At 37.7% G+C, this 17,363-nt stretch overlaps 2 protein-coding genes and 1 long non-coding RNA gene across 3 annotated transcripts; all 3 read right to left on the minus strand.

The window, feature by feature from the left end:
* Positions 1 to 4,439: 4,439 nt before the first annotated feature.
* On the minus strand, positions 4,440 to 7,763 carry LOC310925261. Its single transcript, XR_014592797.1, has 3 exons — positions 7,632 to 7,763; positions 4,784 to 4,939; positions 4,440 to 4,682 (listed from the first exon to the last, which is right to left on the minus strand). It is a non-coding gene; the product is annotated as an uncharacterized lncRNA (long non-coding RNA).
* A 1,963-nt stretch (positions 7,764 to 9,726) lies between these two features.
* Positions 9,727 to 14,103, minus strand: krtcap2 (keratinocyte associated protein 2). The gene is made up of 5 exons (XM_083890896.1): positions 14,010 to 14,103; positions 12,569 to 12,723; positions 12,233 to 12,296; positions 10,667 to 10,733; positions 9,727 to 10,544 (listed from the first exon to the last, which is right to left on the minus strand). Exons 1-5 carry the CDS (start codon positions 14,011 to 14,013, stop codon positions 10,424 to 10,426), a joined length of 411 nt encoding a protein of 136 aa, XP_083747022.1. The 5' UTR covers positions 14,014 to 14,103; the 3' UTR covers positions 9,727 to 10,423.
* Positions 14,104 to 14,652: 549 nt separating this feature from the next.
* LOC310926320 (transmembrane protein 107-like) lies at positions 14,653 to 16,973 on the minus strand (the record flags this gene model as incomplete). Its single annotated transcript, XM_083888431.1, has 5 exons — positions 14,653 to 14,722; positions 15,010 to 15,106; positions 15,845 to 15,945; positions 16,036 to 16,103; positions 16,887 to 16,973. 5 exons carry the CDS (start codon positions 16,971 to 16,973, stop codon positions 14,653 to 14,655), a joined length of 423 nt encoding a protein of 140 aa, XP_083744557.1.
* Between the last annotated feature and the right edge of the window lie 390 nt (positions 16,974 to 17,363).

Raw genomic sequence — 17,363 nt, forward strand, 5'->3', positions numbered from 1 at the left:
TGCACTGCTTCACAGACGGTTGGTAAATGACAGCAGGACCAAAACAAGGGTATATTATATTATAATGAAGACTGGATTAAAACTAGGAAGGTGTGAGTGTTTTATATACAGCACATTTGTTCTTTCACACAGACAAAACAGTCTTTGGTGTCATGAAATTGGACTTTATACTGTTGGAATAAAGGCAACGTAAAGGTTTTAGTGTTACTTAGTATCTTTGACGTGTGACTGACCGTGACGGAAACACAGATACACAGATTCTATATCTACTCATCCCCATTTGCATGCAGTTAGACAAAAGTGACATTGTTGTATCACACAGTGAATAATCAAGTCTTTAAAAAGACAGAACTGAACATATTTGTGTTTGTTGACAGAAAAAAAAACACCAAAGAAGAGTTATTTTTACTTTAGACATCGTTGAATCTTTGAATTCACATTATGTGGATTCAGACACATGTGTATAATCTTTACATCTGTACAAATATCACACCGTGTCAAAAACAACTTTACATTTTAGTGACATTGTCCAGTTCACTGAGAGAAGAACATGAATGGAGACTTGTGATAGAGTTGTGTTCTATCCTGAAACAACAGTTGTGACCCTTGCCCTTTCAACGACGATCGACAGTGTTTTGACAAATGAGCCTCTGTGAAGAGGAGGGCGGGTCATGGTCAGTCCACTTGAAAATGTGGTGGAACAAGCTCTAAACGTGGAAGCTGTCAGTCACAGAGCTGTGGGGGAATTTGGATTGCACAATAACGTGCATATCTTCTCCTGGCATTCACGAAACAACGTAGACAGGTGTTAATTAAATTGTACGACAATATGACAATAATTTGTCCTGTGCAGTGTAATTTGTATTTTGCATGTTAGGTGTAATTGCATGTAATTCCATACAAGGAGAGCAAGAGAAACCACACCCTCGATCTTGTTCTGCCAGTCTTGTATATAAAGTACCTTAAGATGTAGGTATCTCATCAGAAAAGTACATTGGTAGAAGTTGAAGTCACTTTCTTTCAATAATATTACTTAAATAAAAGTCTAAAAGTATATGACATTTATTAAAGGTGCATTATGTAATAAATCTAAAGCAACTGAAGCCAAGTTTCATCGGAAAGGAAGGTTTTAAGTCTAACTTTAAATACAGAGAGGGTGTCCAATGCATGAAACTACTTTTTCAGCACACTTTAAGGACAAAATGTTTTTAATTTTCATGATGTTCCGCACATGGAAGAAGGCTATTTCGGGAAATGACTTAGCGTCTCATGAGACATTCCTGGAGTACAACAACCTGATTTGTTTCATCGATTACTATAGCTGCGTGTCATGTGCTTTCTAAGAATGTTCCCTAAAGGAAGACTGTATAGGGTAGAAGTAGAGAAACTGGAATCTATCAGATAAGTATGATTTCCACCAGCAGAGGGCAGTACCTGAGATCCCAAGAGTCTCCTCTGGTCTCAAATGCAGCACTAAGATCTAACAGGATAATTATAGAGACAGGACCATTATTTGAGGTTGTTGGTAACTAGTGCTGTTTCTGTGCTATGATGTAATCTCAAACCTGACAGGAAATCCTCAAACAGGCTGCTAGTGTGCAGATATTCACAAAACTGATCTACAACTGCCTCTTTTAGGATTTTAGAAATGAAGGGAGGCTATATAGAAGAAAATTTCGGGGTGGGGGTGGGGGAACATTTTCCTGATATTGATTAATGTGACCCATTCAATAGGTGCTTAAAGAAAGCCAGTATCAACAGATCAGACAGATGATTAACAGAGTCCTTCTTGTGTCCACTAGATGGCAACTTGATAAACAAAAATTATTTACATGAATCCAGGGCCGGCCCAAGGCATGAGCGAACTAAGCCCCTGCTTAGGGCCCTGTGACCACTGGAGGGCCCCCAAGAGCAATTAACAAAAAAAAAAAAAAATGAATCTGACAATTCTGGTTGGACAATGACAGATAATATGTCTAGAACGCTGATAATAACTGGAAGAGATGGCTGAAAGGAATATTGGTACTAAGGATTTTTGGTTAGGGAAAAAAAAATCCTCTTTCTCCTCCTAGTTGGTAGGGCGTCGGCCAAATCGTCCCTATACACCGTCCTCCCCTGCTGCTAAAACATCTGGATCGAGGGTTACTTTTTGGAGAAGGGGTTTAATAACACCGACTTTCAAATGCTTGTGATGCATATCCAGTTTTTAACCGGATTATGGTTTATATGGAGCTGTTAATTAGAGGGAAAGACATCTTTAAACACTTTGGTGGAGGTGGGATCTCACTGACAAGTCGATGGTTTGGATGATGATGATGGGAAATTGTGTGTAACTGCACATCTGGTGCTCCAGTAGCTTCTAAAGCTCCTGTGCTAAAATGAATCAGTGCCACAGGGAGAGAGTAGGTGATGATTTTTGACGTTATTTTTATTCAAAAAGAAGCTCATGAAGTCGTCCTTGCTCAGTGTTAAAGGCAGTAGAGCAGTGACTCTGAGTTTAGCCTGGCTATACTGTGCTGAAAAGAAAGCTGTGATTATTCTTATTTTCTTCAATTAACAAAGAATAATAGGCAGCTCTATGTTGATCTTTATGTTACAAAGCCATCTTTTCAGGCTACATGAAATTCCTCTACTTTAGTGAGGCAACTTTTTCTTTCTCATCTACATAAAGCCTGTTTAAGTATGGGAGTGAAAGTGTTGTAATGTAACAAAGTACACACTTTGTTATTGTACTTAAATCGCACAATTCATGTATCTGTACTTTGCTATTGGTATTTATAGCAAGTTTTACCTTTACTCCTACCAAATACCGGTCTGTATATATATATATATATAGCTTTTCTAGGCCAACATGGGGTCAAGTGTCACAGAATAGCAGAGCCAGGAATTGAAAGACAACTCGCCCTTTTAATACTTTTACATTTACTTCCAAAAATTAAGTACATTTTATATTATCTTAAATTACTTTTGATATTTAAGTTAAAGGTGCCATATGTAAGAATGTGGCCAAAAACGGTTACTACATTCAAATTCAAAATACTAAGGTCTTTTAGGTTTCATTTTCTGACGTTACTGGCAACCCGTGGTTGCTCGGCAGCTGAGACTCTACTGACTGCAATGATTGGTAGTTCAGTTTGTTATATGAACATTATTAGGAGGATTTTATGGCCAGTTGCTTTAGATTTATTACATAATGCACCTTTAAACATTTTAGAAGAAACTGCACTGTGATATAAGAGCTCATTGTAACTGATATCATGAAACTGATTAAGTTTCATGATTGATGGTATCATTATGTTCACTATAATTCATCTAAGCATAATTGATGAACCTAAAACTAGTAACGCTTTATTTTGTCTCCTGCGAGTGGAGCCTCTTCCATGGAGTCACGGAACCATGGAACCATGTTGCACGACCACATTTTTACTGTCGCCCAGGATAGACAAAACAAACACAGAGAGTAGAAACAAATTCCTCTCGTGTGTTGTGTGTTGTAACCTGTATGCTACAGTCAGTCAGTAGAATATGGAACTTTCACCACTTGGTGCCACTAAACAGAGCAGACTTTACCTTCTGTGAAAACAAAGATGCACGTGAACACGTCACAGATACAGGACAAACCAGTACATGGGACAAACCTTGTAGAGCGACAGGACAAAACAAGACACTGATGCAACAAAACCATGGCCACGCCCTCTGTTCAGAGCATATAAGGATAACACTGGAATTACCACATAAAACTAGTAACAACAACAGTTAAGACAGTTAAGTTAATTTATCACAAAAAAACTTTATATGTTAAAACAGATCTGTAAAATACACTTTATTAATTATCCTATTATCCTGCATTGATTTCTTCTTCACAGTGATCCATCCCTACTGGCCTAAGATCTGCTGCTGAATGTCAACTGTCACATAAAGCGAACGTTAAACACTGACACTGGCTGTCTCTAATCGTCTCCTTTCTATACACAAGATCTCATATCTCTTTTTGTTGCACTTGACCTTTAAATAACCTATTTTCTAAGGTACTATTTTATTGCTTAAATCTATGAACTTCCCTGTTTGCTATTGTGTTTCGGGATAAAATCAAGCAACGAGGTTCGGTTCCACACCCTTTCCCGGGAGCTCATGACATAGAGGAAAACACCCAAATTCAAGCCTTGGAGCAGACACGTCTGATACCAGCACATACTCATATTGAACTGTTTATAAATTGTACAAAAACTGCTGCAGAGGATTTATGAGTTGAATGATGTGCATCAGATGTGAAGTCATCAATATTCGCCGTACTTTCTGAAGTATTTTTTTTTCTGGCACGAGTATTTATAGTTCTCGACTATAACAGGTCCAAGTTTTCACCAAAAAGTTGCACAGAGCAAGAATCTGAGGTCTTTTGTGTGATATATGCAGAAATTAAACAAATGCAGAGGCAAAAATGTTGTTAGAGGTACTTTATTTGGGAGTCTTGCACATTTTTGGTACAAGAAAAAAAAACACACGTCATTACTATTTGCTCATCACTTCTTGCCCTTGGCCTGTTCAAGGGCCACTTGAGCCCTCTCACAGGACGCTGAGAGACCAACCACCAGCCGCATGAATTGCTCAAAGTTCAACTTATCAGTCCTGTCTTCATCCAAATCTTTCATGAGTTTGTCCAAAAAATGTGGATTTTTCTGGGTCTGAAAGAGAGACAAACGAGGGACAAGTTATGCATGGAGATCGATGGACACCGAGGACAGAGATTAGATGGGATGAGAGACGGCCGCTGGGTGATCCTTACATGCAGGAAGGAAGGCACCTCTTTCTCCATTAGTGTTTTCAGTTGTTTTTTGTTTAAATTCCAACCATTGCTGTCTTTACTGCCATAGTTGTGGAAAACGTTAATCAGGCCCTCCATGGTTCTTTCCAACTCAGTCATGGCTGCAAGAATTTGGTGCTGAAATTACAAAAAAGAGGCCAATAAGCATTTATAAAACACGCTTAGATCTCTATCGGTACCTGGACCATCTACAACATGCAAACCTCATATACATTTATTTTTTATTGTCACAATTATTTCACAATGTCCCATGAAAAAACACTTATGTCTCTCTAAAGGAGAAAGAGGCTCACTGATAACAGTTCAGTTGCAGACCTCTGTTACACGTAGGGCTGAGTATCACTTGAATTTGCTCAATTATGGTTTCAAATCTGATTTTGCGATGTCCAGTTCCAGTACGGTAAACATTCACGTGTACATAAAGCATGCATACTAAGCGCTTGTTCTTATTAAACCAGTGTTGTGACAGTGACGTGTGCCTTTGATGCGCCAGGTCCTGGCAGATACATATAAACCAATGGTAGGTAGCCACGCCCTGTCCTTGCAGTATTATAAAACTTTGTATGCAAAGATAATACAAAAAATAATATAAAATTTTAGGAACGATTACAGAATCAAAATTAAACGTTTACTCATACCCAGCAAGTGGTGTTATATTCTGCTCCAGTTCCGATTCTTAATTCCCAGCCCTAATTACACTGCCTTTTCAGTATGTAATAATAATAATAATAATAATAATAATAAATGTTCATATAGTTAATCTTTAAAATACGATCCAAATCATACTGTGAGCAGGGTGAAAAATAAAAGAAGCTCTGTGCAGACCCTTGTGAACATGCGAAGAGAAGCACTTGGTAGAGTGAAGCTGCACACCCCTCTGCTCCTCCGCTCTGTGTCAGGAGGAGACTAAGGGCGAGGCTACTAATTCCTCAAGTATACAGTGATGAATACGGGAGCAAATAAATTCCCCACCCCAGCCTCTCTCGTAAGATTTGAATTTGCAGCACATCTCTGAGCCACACGAGGAAGCTTGTTTTTGGGGGGTTTTTTTCCACCACGTATTGTTTCTGTCCTAATAATCCATGACTCGGTAGCCAGACACAATAAATGTATGCTTGAGTCATTAGAAAAAGCCCAGCTAACAAAAAAACAAAAAAAAACAATATCTAAAATGAATATAGGTTATCATTGCGGACTGATTGGCTGATTAGAAAGAAGACGAAAAGAATAGAGACTAGGGGGGTGGAAGCCTGCTGCTTGCTTTTCCTGCAAACATACCATGGTTGCTACGGTAACTGACATACAGACATAAAAAGAAGGTGAGGGTGGAGTCTGTCTGGGCGGAGCCTGTTGTGTGGCTAGTGGGAACTCAAAATGTTTTTTGAACTATATTTTTTTGCTAAATTCATCACATGCAAAATTGCAATTTGTTTGGTGAGTTTTTTTGGGCCTCAAAAGTGTGCTCAAAATGTAAGTGAAAGAGAAAGAAAAAGAAAAAGATGATAATACAGATGCTATAGGGCTAATTAAAGAACAGTATGCATATTTAGTTAGCTAAAGAATCGCCCTGTGAGGTTAATTTATCATGATCATGGCCTGGAATAGACCCCTGCTTTGTTAATGAAACAAATGAGAACAAGCACTGTCTGTTTTTCCACGAAAAATAAAGATATACACAAAGACATACTTCATACGTGTATTGAGCAATACTTAAAAGCAAGCAAAAAGCTATCCCACCCCAGCATTAGCACAGTGTAAGTAAACGTTGTATGCACAAAACAACCACACATCCTGTTAAGTCCACTTCAGTATTTAATGTGTGTGTAGTATGTTTTCATTTGTGCATTCAAAATAAATGTATGAGGTAGACGAGAAATTACATTTAAAAAATAGTCTGAAATTTCATTTATTATCTACAAATGTGCTCTTTTATCGATGCGTTGTGACAGTTTGTGCTCTTTAAAAAGTGGGACCCTATAAGAAACACTGGTCCAAAATAACCTAACACATTTAAAACATTTCCCTCAATGACAACACATTCTTAGTTCCCCTTCTTTGTAAGCTTGTTTTAAATTTAGCTTAAAGCTAACCCGAAAGCTAGCTTAAACATTTGTACTTTTTCAATTTGGTCTTCACTAGAGTGGTATACATTAGATACAGTACATAGTGTGATATGTTTTGAAAAATGTAGTTAATAGTTTGTTGTTTTTGTAATATTTGTGACGTATAGTCGTAAGCAGTTAGAAAGAGTTAGTGTTTTGTGTGTGTGTAGCATATGGCTACATACCGTAAAAACCATAGTATTTAGTAAGCGTTACACCTTCCAGGTTAATTCAGTGAAGATGTCAGTGTTTGTTTAACTGGCGCTCTGCACACATTCTTTGAACGTTATTACTCATCGTTTTCCTGGCACATATACGGAATTCTTATCTGTGTGGTCCCACACTACCACTCCCTTCACGTTAAACTATTTTAGGTCAAGTTGTGAGGGAACAGCCCTGTGGAAAAAGAAAATAACTGGAGGGGGGAAAAGCTGGAGGCTTGTCGCTACTTGTCAGAAGCTGGACGTCAACAAGTTAGTGAGTAACACCCACCACCCCAACACCAAATACATGTACATTAGAACTTAAAACAAGTGATTAAAAACGCAGCATCTGCAGTCATTGAAACTGTGTAATAAAAAATGTATTTATTTTTGAGAAAGTCACGTTTTTTATACGTGATCTCGTACAGAAGAACGCGCGAGACAACAATGTCAATGACAGAGAAGGACGCGTTCGAAATAATTCAACAACAGGGATGAACTTACCAGGATACGAGGATACGAGGATACGAGCGTTAGAGGCAGAGACTGTGGTCCGGGATTCCGCGGAGAGTGCAGCAGGGCCTCGGTGAAAGTTGATTCAAGGTTTTATAGTCAGCTGACAACGCCCAGTGTGGGAGGGAAGGAAGGGAAGAGAAGGGAAGGGGTGAGGAAGACCGAGAGACAGGGAGAGAGACAGGGAGAGAGACACGCCTTGCACAAATACCACCCGACGTGTTTAGTCCGCTTATCACCACCAAAGAAACACACACGAAGCTTCAGGTTTTTAAAATATGACACTTTCTGTTCACATAATCATTTCCCACTGAATTCAAAAGTGAAGTCATTTCCTGAACAGTGACGTCATCTACTGTACTGTGGCACCAGCTCACGTTACACTGCACTTAAAACAACATTGTTGTTAGTGTCTCCTGCAGAGGCGATTCTAGAGTCTGTAGGGGCCCTAAGCAAAAAAATTGCCCCAGGGGGCCCTTCTGACCAGTGATCATCACCATTATGTTACAAATAATCTGACACCAACGGAAAATGTATGAGTTAAAAAAAATATTTTTTGAAGTGAATGAAATAACCTTTTTTAATAACCTTGTAATTAAAAAGTATGTGAAAATATTAATGTAAAGAACAATAAAATACTGTAAATAGCTTTTAATAAACTATATAAACATATTAAAAAAAAATACTTTACACTGTAAAGAACCCACATTATAAAACAATATAAATAGAACAATAAAATGCTGTAAATAACTGAAAAAAAGATATGCATTACACTGCAAATAATCCTCTTCCTTTTCCAACTTGCAGAACGATAACTTCACACAGGTTAAAGTGAGGTGGGGCCCCTTTAGGGAGGTTTCCTACTGAGATGTCATTGCAATTCGCCCATTGTTGTTTAAGGGGGACGGGGAGGCGGCTGGTCACTGCACATTTCAGTAAAAACAGCCCACAGGCTCCGAGTGTCGGGGGCCCCCTATCGGCTCGGGGCCCCAAGCAGTTGCCTGCCTTGCCTGTTCACAAGCTGCGCCTCTGGTCTCCTGGTCGTTTAATGCTTATGAATTTGGCAGGTATTCAAATTCAGCTGGTTTAGCTTAATATTTTCACAATGACCTTGTTTTAACATGTCTTGGTGCTCATTTTAAATTTGATCCTGCACGTGCATTGCATTGCTCTGTTTTGTCTACTGTTGTAAATGTCTTTTATAGTGATTTGCCCTTTACCTGGCTGCAATCAACTTTTTCCTTGTGGCATAATTAAGTTTGATGATGATGATTATGATGACAATGTTCCAAAGAAAAACAAAGGTAGGAAACCATGACATACATGTCAAGTTAATCATTATTGTTGCAGTGACTTGAGGCAAGAAGAAGCCTGTGTTTTTATAAGCCTGCCTGAGGAGAGACATTTGCCAAACACAGCTTTAGCTCTGAACTGACAACCTGTAGAATTATAGTAAAGTAATGACACCTGCTTACAAACAGGCAACTGTTTTGACATTTACTGTAATAAGGGAAACAGTTAGGGCATATTTAACATCCAAGCCTTTATTTGACTAAGGAAATTTAGCTCCCTTTGTCAGGAACGCCCTGTTGACACTGACAGTAACACCTGGAAGCTGTCCAGAGAACGATCTGCTGGTCACAGAGCTGCTCCACTAAACAGCCGTGTGTTACATTTTTGCTTTAGGGAATCTCACCCCCACTTTATTAATACTGATTTATACAGTTATTCAGTGTGAAAATACAACTTTCCTGATCTGTTACCGGCTCACAGAGGACGGACCACAATTAGAATGAACACATTATACTCCTTTGAATCAGACAGCAGTATTAATACCTCCAGGTATCTGCAAACTCAGCCCAGTGTACTTGATCTAAACACCTGTCAATATTCCTCCTGATACGAGTAGTATTCTGAACTGCAATAAACGATCTTTTGGAAAGCACCGCACCCCACTAAACAAATGGCCTGTTGTTTTTATACAGACCAAAGTTTGGCAGAAAAACAACGACACAATAAAAGTCCTTTACAGAGTTTAATTACAAAATGAATTAAACAAAAACAAAAAGCTCAAGTTCTCGTGCCGGTGAACATACAGTACAAACAACATGATGGTACGATGAATCTCTTCGCAACCGGTGTAACAACAGTGCTGAGGAAAAGGAATGTAGATAACTGTTCAGGTATTTCTATTTCGGGCCTTACGTGAAGTATACCAAGAATATTCTGATTTATATCACTTTAAAAAAAAAAAAAAAAAAAAAGGAACCAACTTTTTTAAGGTCTGCAAATAAGGTCATTGGGTAATAATAAGTACACACTATTAGCATGAATAAATATTGAAGTCATTTATAACGCATGAATACTCATTAGCATGTGGTTTATAAACACAGTTCTAAATGTTTTGACTCATGTGCTGAAGTGTTGACATGTACTGAGCGACTGCTGGACACACACAGAGGTGAGAGAGCAGTTCCTTGTAAGTCGATCAAAGAGCTTGTTTGTTGGAGGTGGATGCTGATTGGCTGCTTGAGTACAGCAGCTAATGATGGGATGAGTAAAACATTTAAACTGTGTTTATAAACTACATACTAATGAGTATTCATGCGTTATAAATGATGAATTCAATATTTATTATATGCTAATAGTGTGTACTTATTATAAAGTGTTACTGGACTTAAGAAATTATTGAGACAAAATCTGCACGGCACTGTAGCACTGGTCATCTGCAGGTGGATTTGAATGACTAATGGTTAAGTGGAGCATGATCCCACACAGATGTATTAGTTCTTCCTTTTGCTCTTGCCAGTAGCCTTGGCCGGTGTTACTGCGGGAGCAGATGCTTGGTAAAGGGCGGCAGATATTTTGTTGATGTAGTATAAGGCGAAGAGAGAGAAGATAAGGCTGGACGAGAAAAAAAGAAAAACAAGAAGACAAAGCAAATGAATCACATTTTTAAAAGAGATTGAGATTTCATTTGTAAAGCTGAGGTAGACATTTAAAACAGAGACATTACTGTCACTTACCATGTTGTTACACAGACGCGGTGTACCAGACCAGAAGCAAACAGTGACAGGCACAGGCAGACGAGAACTGGAAGATGAGAGGATAATTCATAAAAGACTTCAAATCAAGTGTGGATACTGTTTAGAATATATTATACAATATCTATAATACTTGTTACAACCATACTCCCTCTCGTGTGATATTGCTTTTATACAACAGTTCAACAAAAGCAACTTATTATTTGACAGTTTTTTTTAAAGAATTCAATCAATTATTTGGCTCAACCAACACAAACAGTTCTGCTATTGGGCTGACTTGACTGTTGCCTAGCAACACAAACAACGAGCACAGTAGTTTGCACATTACGGCGAGTTGTTCTTCGCTCTCGGCGGATAGAAGACTTATAAATCATTGTGCTCTGTGTGCGTTTACATTGTAGTATGCTATAATATATTGCTTCTTCATCTCGTCCTCTTCTGACAACAATTTACAACTGAACTCAAACTTTACTTCTGGAAAAAATGTCATCTTTTGGACATAGTTCTTTACAATGTAGTGTTACAAACATTGGGTCTCTCAGTTTAAAACATCAACAAAAGGTTTAGTTATATGACATTGTGAAGCTGTGTGGAATCATGGGAACTGTTATTGGCAGCAGAATATGCAGAAAATGGCAATGAGTTGGCCATCAGTGACTAATATACACAATAAAGATAGCACACTATTAGGATACATATTGTCTTGCTCACACTGATGTTTCATAAGTGGTTTGCACCAGAACATATAGTCGTCATATATGATGTTTTACAGATGTTTAAGTCATGCTAGCGCCCTGCAATACTCAGGACTGGAAAGTATGTAGGAGAGTCGATTGTGTGCATGATGTACATGTTGTTGCTTGCTCTGACACTCGTAAAAGACTCTCGTAAAGCGTCCATTGTCATGTCACAAAGGCATAGACTGGTCAAGCAGATAACGCCCTTAAAAAGCAACTTCGATGAAATGGTCGCCTTACCTTTAATATAAATACAGATTTCTATGGATTTTTAAAAAAGAGTGTTGCTTAATTTTGGTGAATGTAACTACACTATTCAAACAATATGATATGACATTAGTGCTGTCATTTTTTAATATTTATAAGCATTCAATCTTTAATCATACGATCAACAGTTATTGTAATGAATGATTATATTAAACACCAGTTAAGGGAGGGGATGCCTGCTCTTTATATCAGTACTTACATCAACTACTTGATTGGAAATAAAGGGTTGTATCACGATAAACAACACTATCAGTATGTTTCTATGCACAGTCAAGTAGAGCTACAGCTGTAGCTCATTTGAGCTACTTTCTGTTTTCCAGTAGACAGGAACTCGTCGGGAATTTATTGGATGCAGTGTCCACCTTTGCTTTGTTATACGTCTGTATACCAACTTCTACTATTATTTACAGGTTTAAGTCAGGAGGTGGGAGCCCCAGAAGGTGATTGAAGGTGTACATGCAATAGAATGTACACCTTCAATCGAAACTCCCAATTACACAGTCATCCTAATATCCTTTTTTTCATCATAGCAGTCACCACTTACTCTCTGGGAATATCTTGGCTTGGAATCCCTTCCCAAACATCAGGTTCTCCAGATTGTTAAATGCCTGGGAAAAAGGTCAAGGCAGAATACTACATGATGTTAATTCTGGCTTTGTTATAGACAAACATAAAGGTTATCTTTATATTTCAATAATGCTGAGCTGCACAAAGGACAGTAACAAATGAATGTGTATTTTGTATTGTATATTACTCCTGAGCAGCAGGGAGTATATCGCTTGTATTTAACTTCATGTGTGTTACTCTTAAAACTGGAACAAACAGTCACTAAGTACTTATTGTATTAAATGTATTGGTGAAAGCAGATTAGAAAGGATACAGTGAGGGAGCAGATGAAGAGGACTGAGCCGAGGAAACCTCCCAGGATGGTGAGCCACTCAGTAGATCCAAGCTGCTTGCTGAACATCTGCATCCCAGCAAATACCAGCACAGAGAGGAGACTGGACAGCACGAGTGAGGTGCCTGTGTTCGCCGCTAAAAAGGCAACAGATACAACTTCATCAGAAAAATTCCTAGCCGGTCAACTTGGATGTCTGTTTAGAAACACCTACTTTTCTGCAATAAAGTCTACCTTAATATTCAAAGGTCACATGTGTAAAATGTAGGTGAATTTGGCATAAATTACTACCACCTGATTCTATGAATTGTTGTTATTTTTAATTACGCCAGAATGAGCGTCTTATATTCATACCAGGAGCTGGGTGAGCTCTATGGAGGGCACAATTTTGGACCACCATGTTTTTTTTTTTGTTTTTTTTTTACAGTGGCTCATAAAAGACAAACTAATCATCTTTTAAATGTTGAGAACATTTGCACAGTGTATATTTAAAGAGACATTGCTTCAACTGTATGATCATCTTTCGGGGACGCAGTGTGTGATGCTCCTGAACTCAAATTAATTCATATAAAGGGTCTATTTTTAGGTGTGTTTTCAGGAGATTAAATACATCTTCTACAATGATTATCAGTGTCTGTTTAAAAGCTAATTTTCAACAAAAACACACATTTGTAGCATTTGAAAGTTGTTATTAGTTATGTTATGTGGTATAGTCATATTATATGACTACCCACTGTAGGTTAAAGTGGAGTATATTTAATTATATGTATAATTAGTCAGTTCTCACATCTATAATCAGGATTTCATGGGTAGCACAATTAATCTGATGGACCAATAATACAAATCAAATAATGCCCCACCAATAAATGTAGTCATAACACCACCACTCACGTAAGTAACGATGAACTCTGATTTTCTCTACGGTAGCCCAGAGGAGCAAAATCTGACGGAACACCGGCATAGTTTTATGAGATATACCTAATACTGAGAAATCAGTTGAGATATTTTCTACGTGGCATCATCATTTTCATTTGCAACACAGTTGTATTCATTTATAAATAAATATAAGCACTTTTCGTCTCACCGCTGAACTCTTTCTAAACGTAACGCCACGTCAGTGTTCGCACACAAACCATGTCCGACATAATAGCCGTTAGCTTTATGCTAAACAACCCTTGCTGTCAAAAACAAGCCACAGACAACAACATGCTTCACGTTGAGAGAAAAGACAACAACGACAACTTAACGGACATTGTTGCAGTTTTACAGAAACAGAATGGAGAGAATGGTTCAGATAACAGCACAGCCGACTAGCATAGCATACTAGACTAGATAGGATTGCTCGCTACCATTATACATATATATGCAAATACAAGTTTGCGTCATAAGATAACTGACAAATGAATGTATCTTCCAAACATACCCATGAGTGATGTTAAATTAGAGTCCTTGAAATGAAACTAGGGTGAATAAGGTATAATTTCGATGGACTAAGGAAATGGCACCGTCTGCTAGGAACAAAAAGAAAACACACTACACTACCCGGTCCAAATGAGAGGTGGGACCAGTGGGCGGAGACAGATCCACGACGATCCTAATTTTAAAAAGTAATCACTAGATTGATAAATTACATTCGTAAAAAAATAAATAAAAAGCAAAATAATTTTGAATTAATAAATAAATGATTATTGCCCAATGTACTTGATCAATTTGTGAATGCTTTGGATATTTTGCCCTCGAGAACCAGATCTGTGTATGTGCACATGAGACAAAAATAGACGAACAGAGTATCAAAAGAGTTATAAAGAGAACAATAATGAAACAGTCAAATGAAGAACAAGAAATAATTTGTAAAAAATGTATTTGTACCTAAAATTACAGCAGTGGTTACAAAAAAATAATAATCACTTGTTTTCAGAGTAGAAATTGTACAAAAATATTTAAAGGGCTATAAATAGGGGAGTGGCTTGTATATTCTGTTTGTTGTCTGATGGTTTGGTGTTGACTCATTGAGACAAGAAAGGACTGTGTTTGGGATCTCTTCACATCTTGTGGACATTGTCTTTTTATAATGGCTTCTTCTTCAGACCACAGACAGCAATGAACAGAAGAATCTCCACAAAAGCAGGTAACACACTAGAGGGAGGGAGAGAGATAAAGATCAACAGGACATTATTTATACTTGGTGTGTCTGATTTTTCTCTCTTTATCAATGCAAGCATCAACACACAGACACACCACAAACCTGCAGACTGCAAATATAACCCAATATGTCCAGCATTCCCACTTCTCAAATACAAAGAAAGACAAGGAGACAGCGGCGCTGCAGTGGACAGCCAGTGCTGGGTGAAATATTTGTTAGGGAAAACACTTCTGCAAAATGAGCACATACAGTATATAGCGTATACTGTATACACACTAACCTGCAGATGGCAAGGATCCCCCAGTAGATGTCACACGCCCACTGCTCAAATAGAAAGAAAAGCAAAGCCACTGAAGCACTGGCATGGGCTCCTATTGCTATTGAAGGTTGAAGTCATGGAATTGTAACTGGTGGCTAGATTGTTTTTTTTGATTGTTTGTTTTAAATATTACTATATATGTTATATGTGCAGAAGTCTTAGGCCACTATTAGATTTTGTTTTAGCAATGCTATAACAACAATAAAGGATCATTATTTATATTTAACCTTACTGGAATACATCCAGTAAATATGTATGCAAAAAAATCTAAAAAAAACAAAAAAAACATCCTCTACAGGTGTCAAGTATTTAGCGTGATCTACCCTTACACTTGAACAATAACACAGCTATGTTAATACTGGAGTGGAACCTTAATTAATGTTACTGGTAAATCCTGCGTTTGTCCTACTATTTCATTTAAAGAAATATCTGCTGTAAAAAACCTCTATTACACCAGGTTTATTCAAGACATGTTGCATGAGTTAAACTCATTGACAGCTCGCTAATATATAAGAGCAGCTTTAAGTCGCATCACTTAATTCCAAATTCACATGATCACAGAATTTGACAGACAGAAAAATCAACAGAGCTGGTTTCTCAAGGGATATTTCAGTTGTGAATATATTGTCAAGATTAGTTCAAGGACAAAATAACACTGACACTCTAGCTTGTAAACAACAAAGTACTCAATGTGAAATTATAATTTCTTGCTTTCATTTTTTTTAAGGTGATCAAACCAGCTACTGCTGAACTCTCCTGTTATAAGCACATAACCCACTGTGGATGTGAAGGATACACAGGAGACCTTGACTGCAGTTGAACATGGACACTCCTGAGAAGAATCCGGCCAGCTCTATGGCAAACAGACCGACGGTGACTCCCAAAGCCACCACCAACCTGAAACAAAGTGACACATTTGGAGTATGTGTGTGTGTGTTTTTTTTTTTCTTGTTTGGTGAGTGTTAGATTAGTCAAATGTGTCCTTACTTTTTGTCTTCAACGTCATATTGCTCTTGCGTGAAATCCAAAGGTAAGCACGCCTTTACGTTGTTGTCCTGTTAAACAAACATTACAACAGCTCATTGAGAAAAAAACATGCAAATGACAGTGCAGTTGGATATTTGACACATCACAGGGGACAATCGATCACTTGTCATTTTGAATGAGAGTTAGCTGCATTGTTTTATCTGTCACATTTTCTTTTAATGTAAAAAATACATTAAGTATAGTGAGGACTATAATCGTTTGCAAAGTAGAGTGTCCTATTTGTATCCAAATTGGCATCGGCTTGGGTCACAGGACATGGAGGCTATTGCTTTATATTGATATTTGTGTATAACAAGCACTAAAATCATATATATACAGTCAGGTCCGTAAATATTGAGACATCGACACAATTATCTTCTTTTTGGCTCTATTCACCATTACAATGGATTTGAAATGAAACAAACTAAGTGCACACGTTCAGATTTAATTTGAGGATATTTACATCTAAATCAGGTGAACGGTATAGAAATTACAACACTTTCTATATGTGCTTGTTAGGGGACCAAAAGTAATGGGACAAACTAAACAATCATAAATCAAACTTTCATTGTTTAATACATAATATGTATATATATATATATATATATATTATTTTTTTTAACAAAAGATATGAGGTCTGTTTGTTTAGGATTAGCCTAATAGACTTTGAAAGCAAATGGAGGTTTGTTGATGGTCCCTGAGTGAAATATCCAACCTAAAACGTCAATTCACAAATCACATAAAGCCTCAATAATTCTAATATATCATAGAGGATTGTAAAACGTAGAAACGTGGTCTTTGTAGAGACTTACCCTTGACCAGAAGATGGTGATAACGATGACCAGGTGAGCTATGATAGTGAGAAACCGAGCAGGAACGATACTGCTGACAGCCGACATGCTGAGTCAACACCCACTGTGTTAATTCTCTATTTTATCGTATCTATCTTATAGCAATAACAGCGTTCTTAATGTTTTAGCACTTAGCTACAGTTTGATTACAGGCAAACATCGGTCGAGGTTGAATGTTACATGTAGTTAAACTAAAAATAACGATTAATTTGATTTACAACGCTGTTTCAAAGTGCAACAGGTTAAAATGTACAAGCCGTTTTGCACATATGTGTTTTTTTTTTAACGGCGATACAAACGACATCGACGGTGTAAACGCTAAAAGGCGGTTGCTACAACAACCGTACAGACGGTGCATTCTTTATACCTGACCGACCGGGGTGAACAACTAGAATTTAAAAGTTCCGGTGTTGTGTCGAAAGCCGTTTCCTCGCAGAC

This window comes from Microchirus variegatus (assembly GCF_963457635.1).
Source record: "Microchirus variegatus genome assembly, chromosome: 1".
NCBI classification, from domain to species: domain Eukaryota; kingdom Metazoa; phylum Chordata; class Actinopteri; order Pleuronectiformes; family Soleidae; genus Microchirus; species Microchirus variegatus.

What these genes read in the sequence shown, in the direction of transcription:
- krtcap2 (XM_083890896.1), bottom strand. An exon ending in TCTTCATCTGCTCCCTCACT is followed by an intron (nt 12,297 to 12,568) that starts GTATCCTTTCTA and finishes CCTTTTTCCCAG; the next exon opens with GCATTTAACAATCTGGAGAA. An exon ending in CGCGTCTGTGTAACAACATG is followed by an intron (nt 10,545 to 10,666) that starts GTAAGTGACAGT and finishes TTTCTCGTCCAG; the next exon opens with CCTTATCTTCTCTCTCTTCG.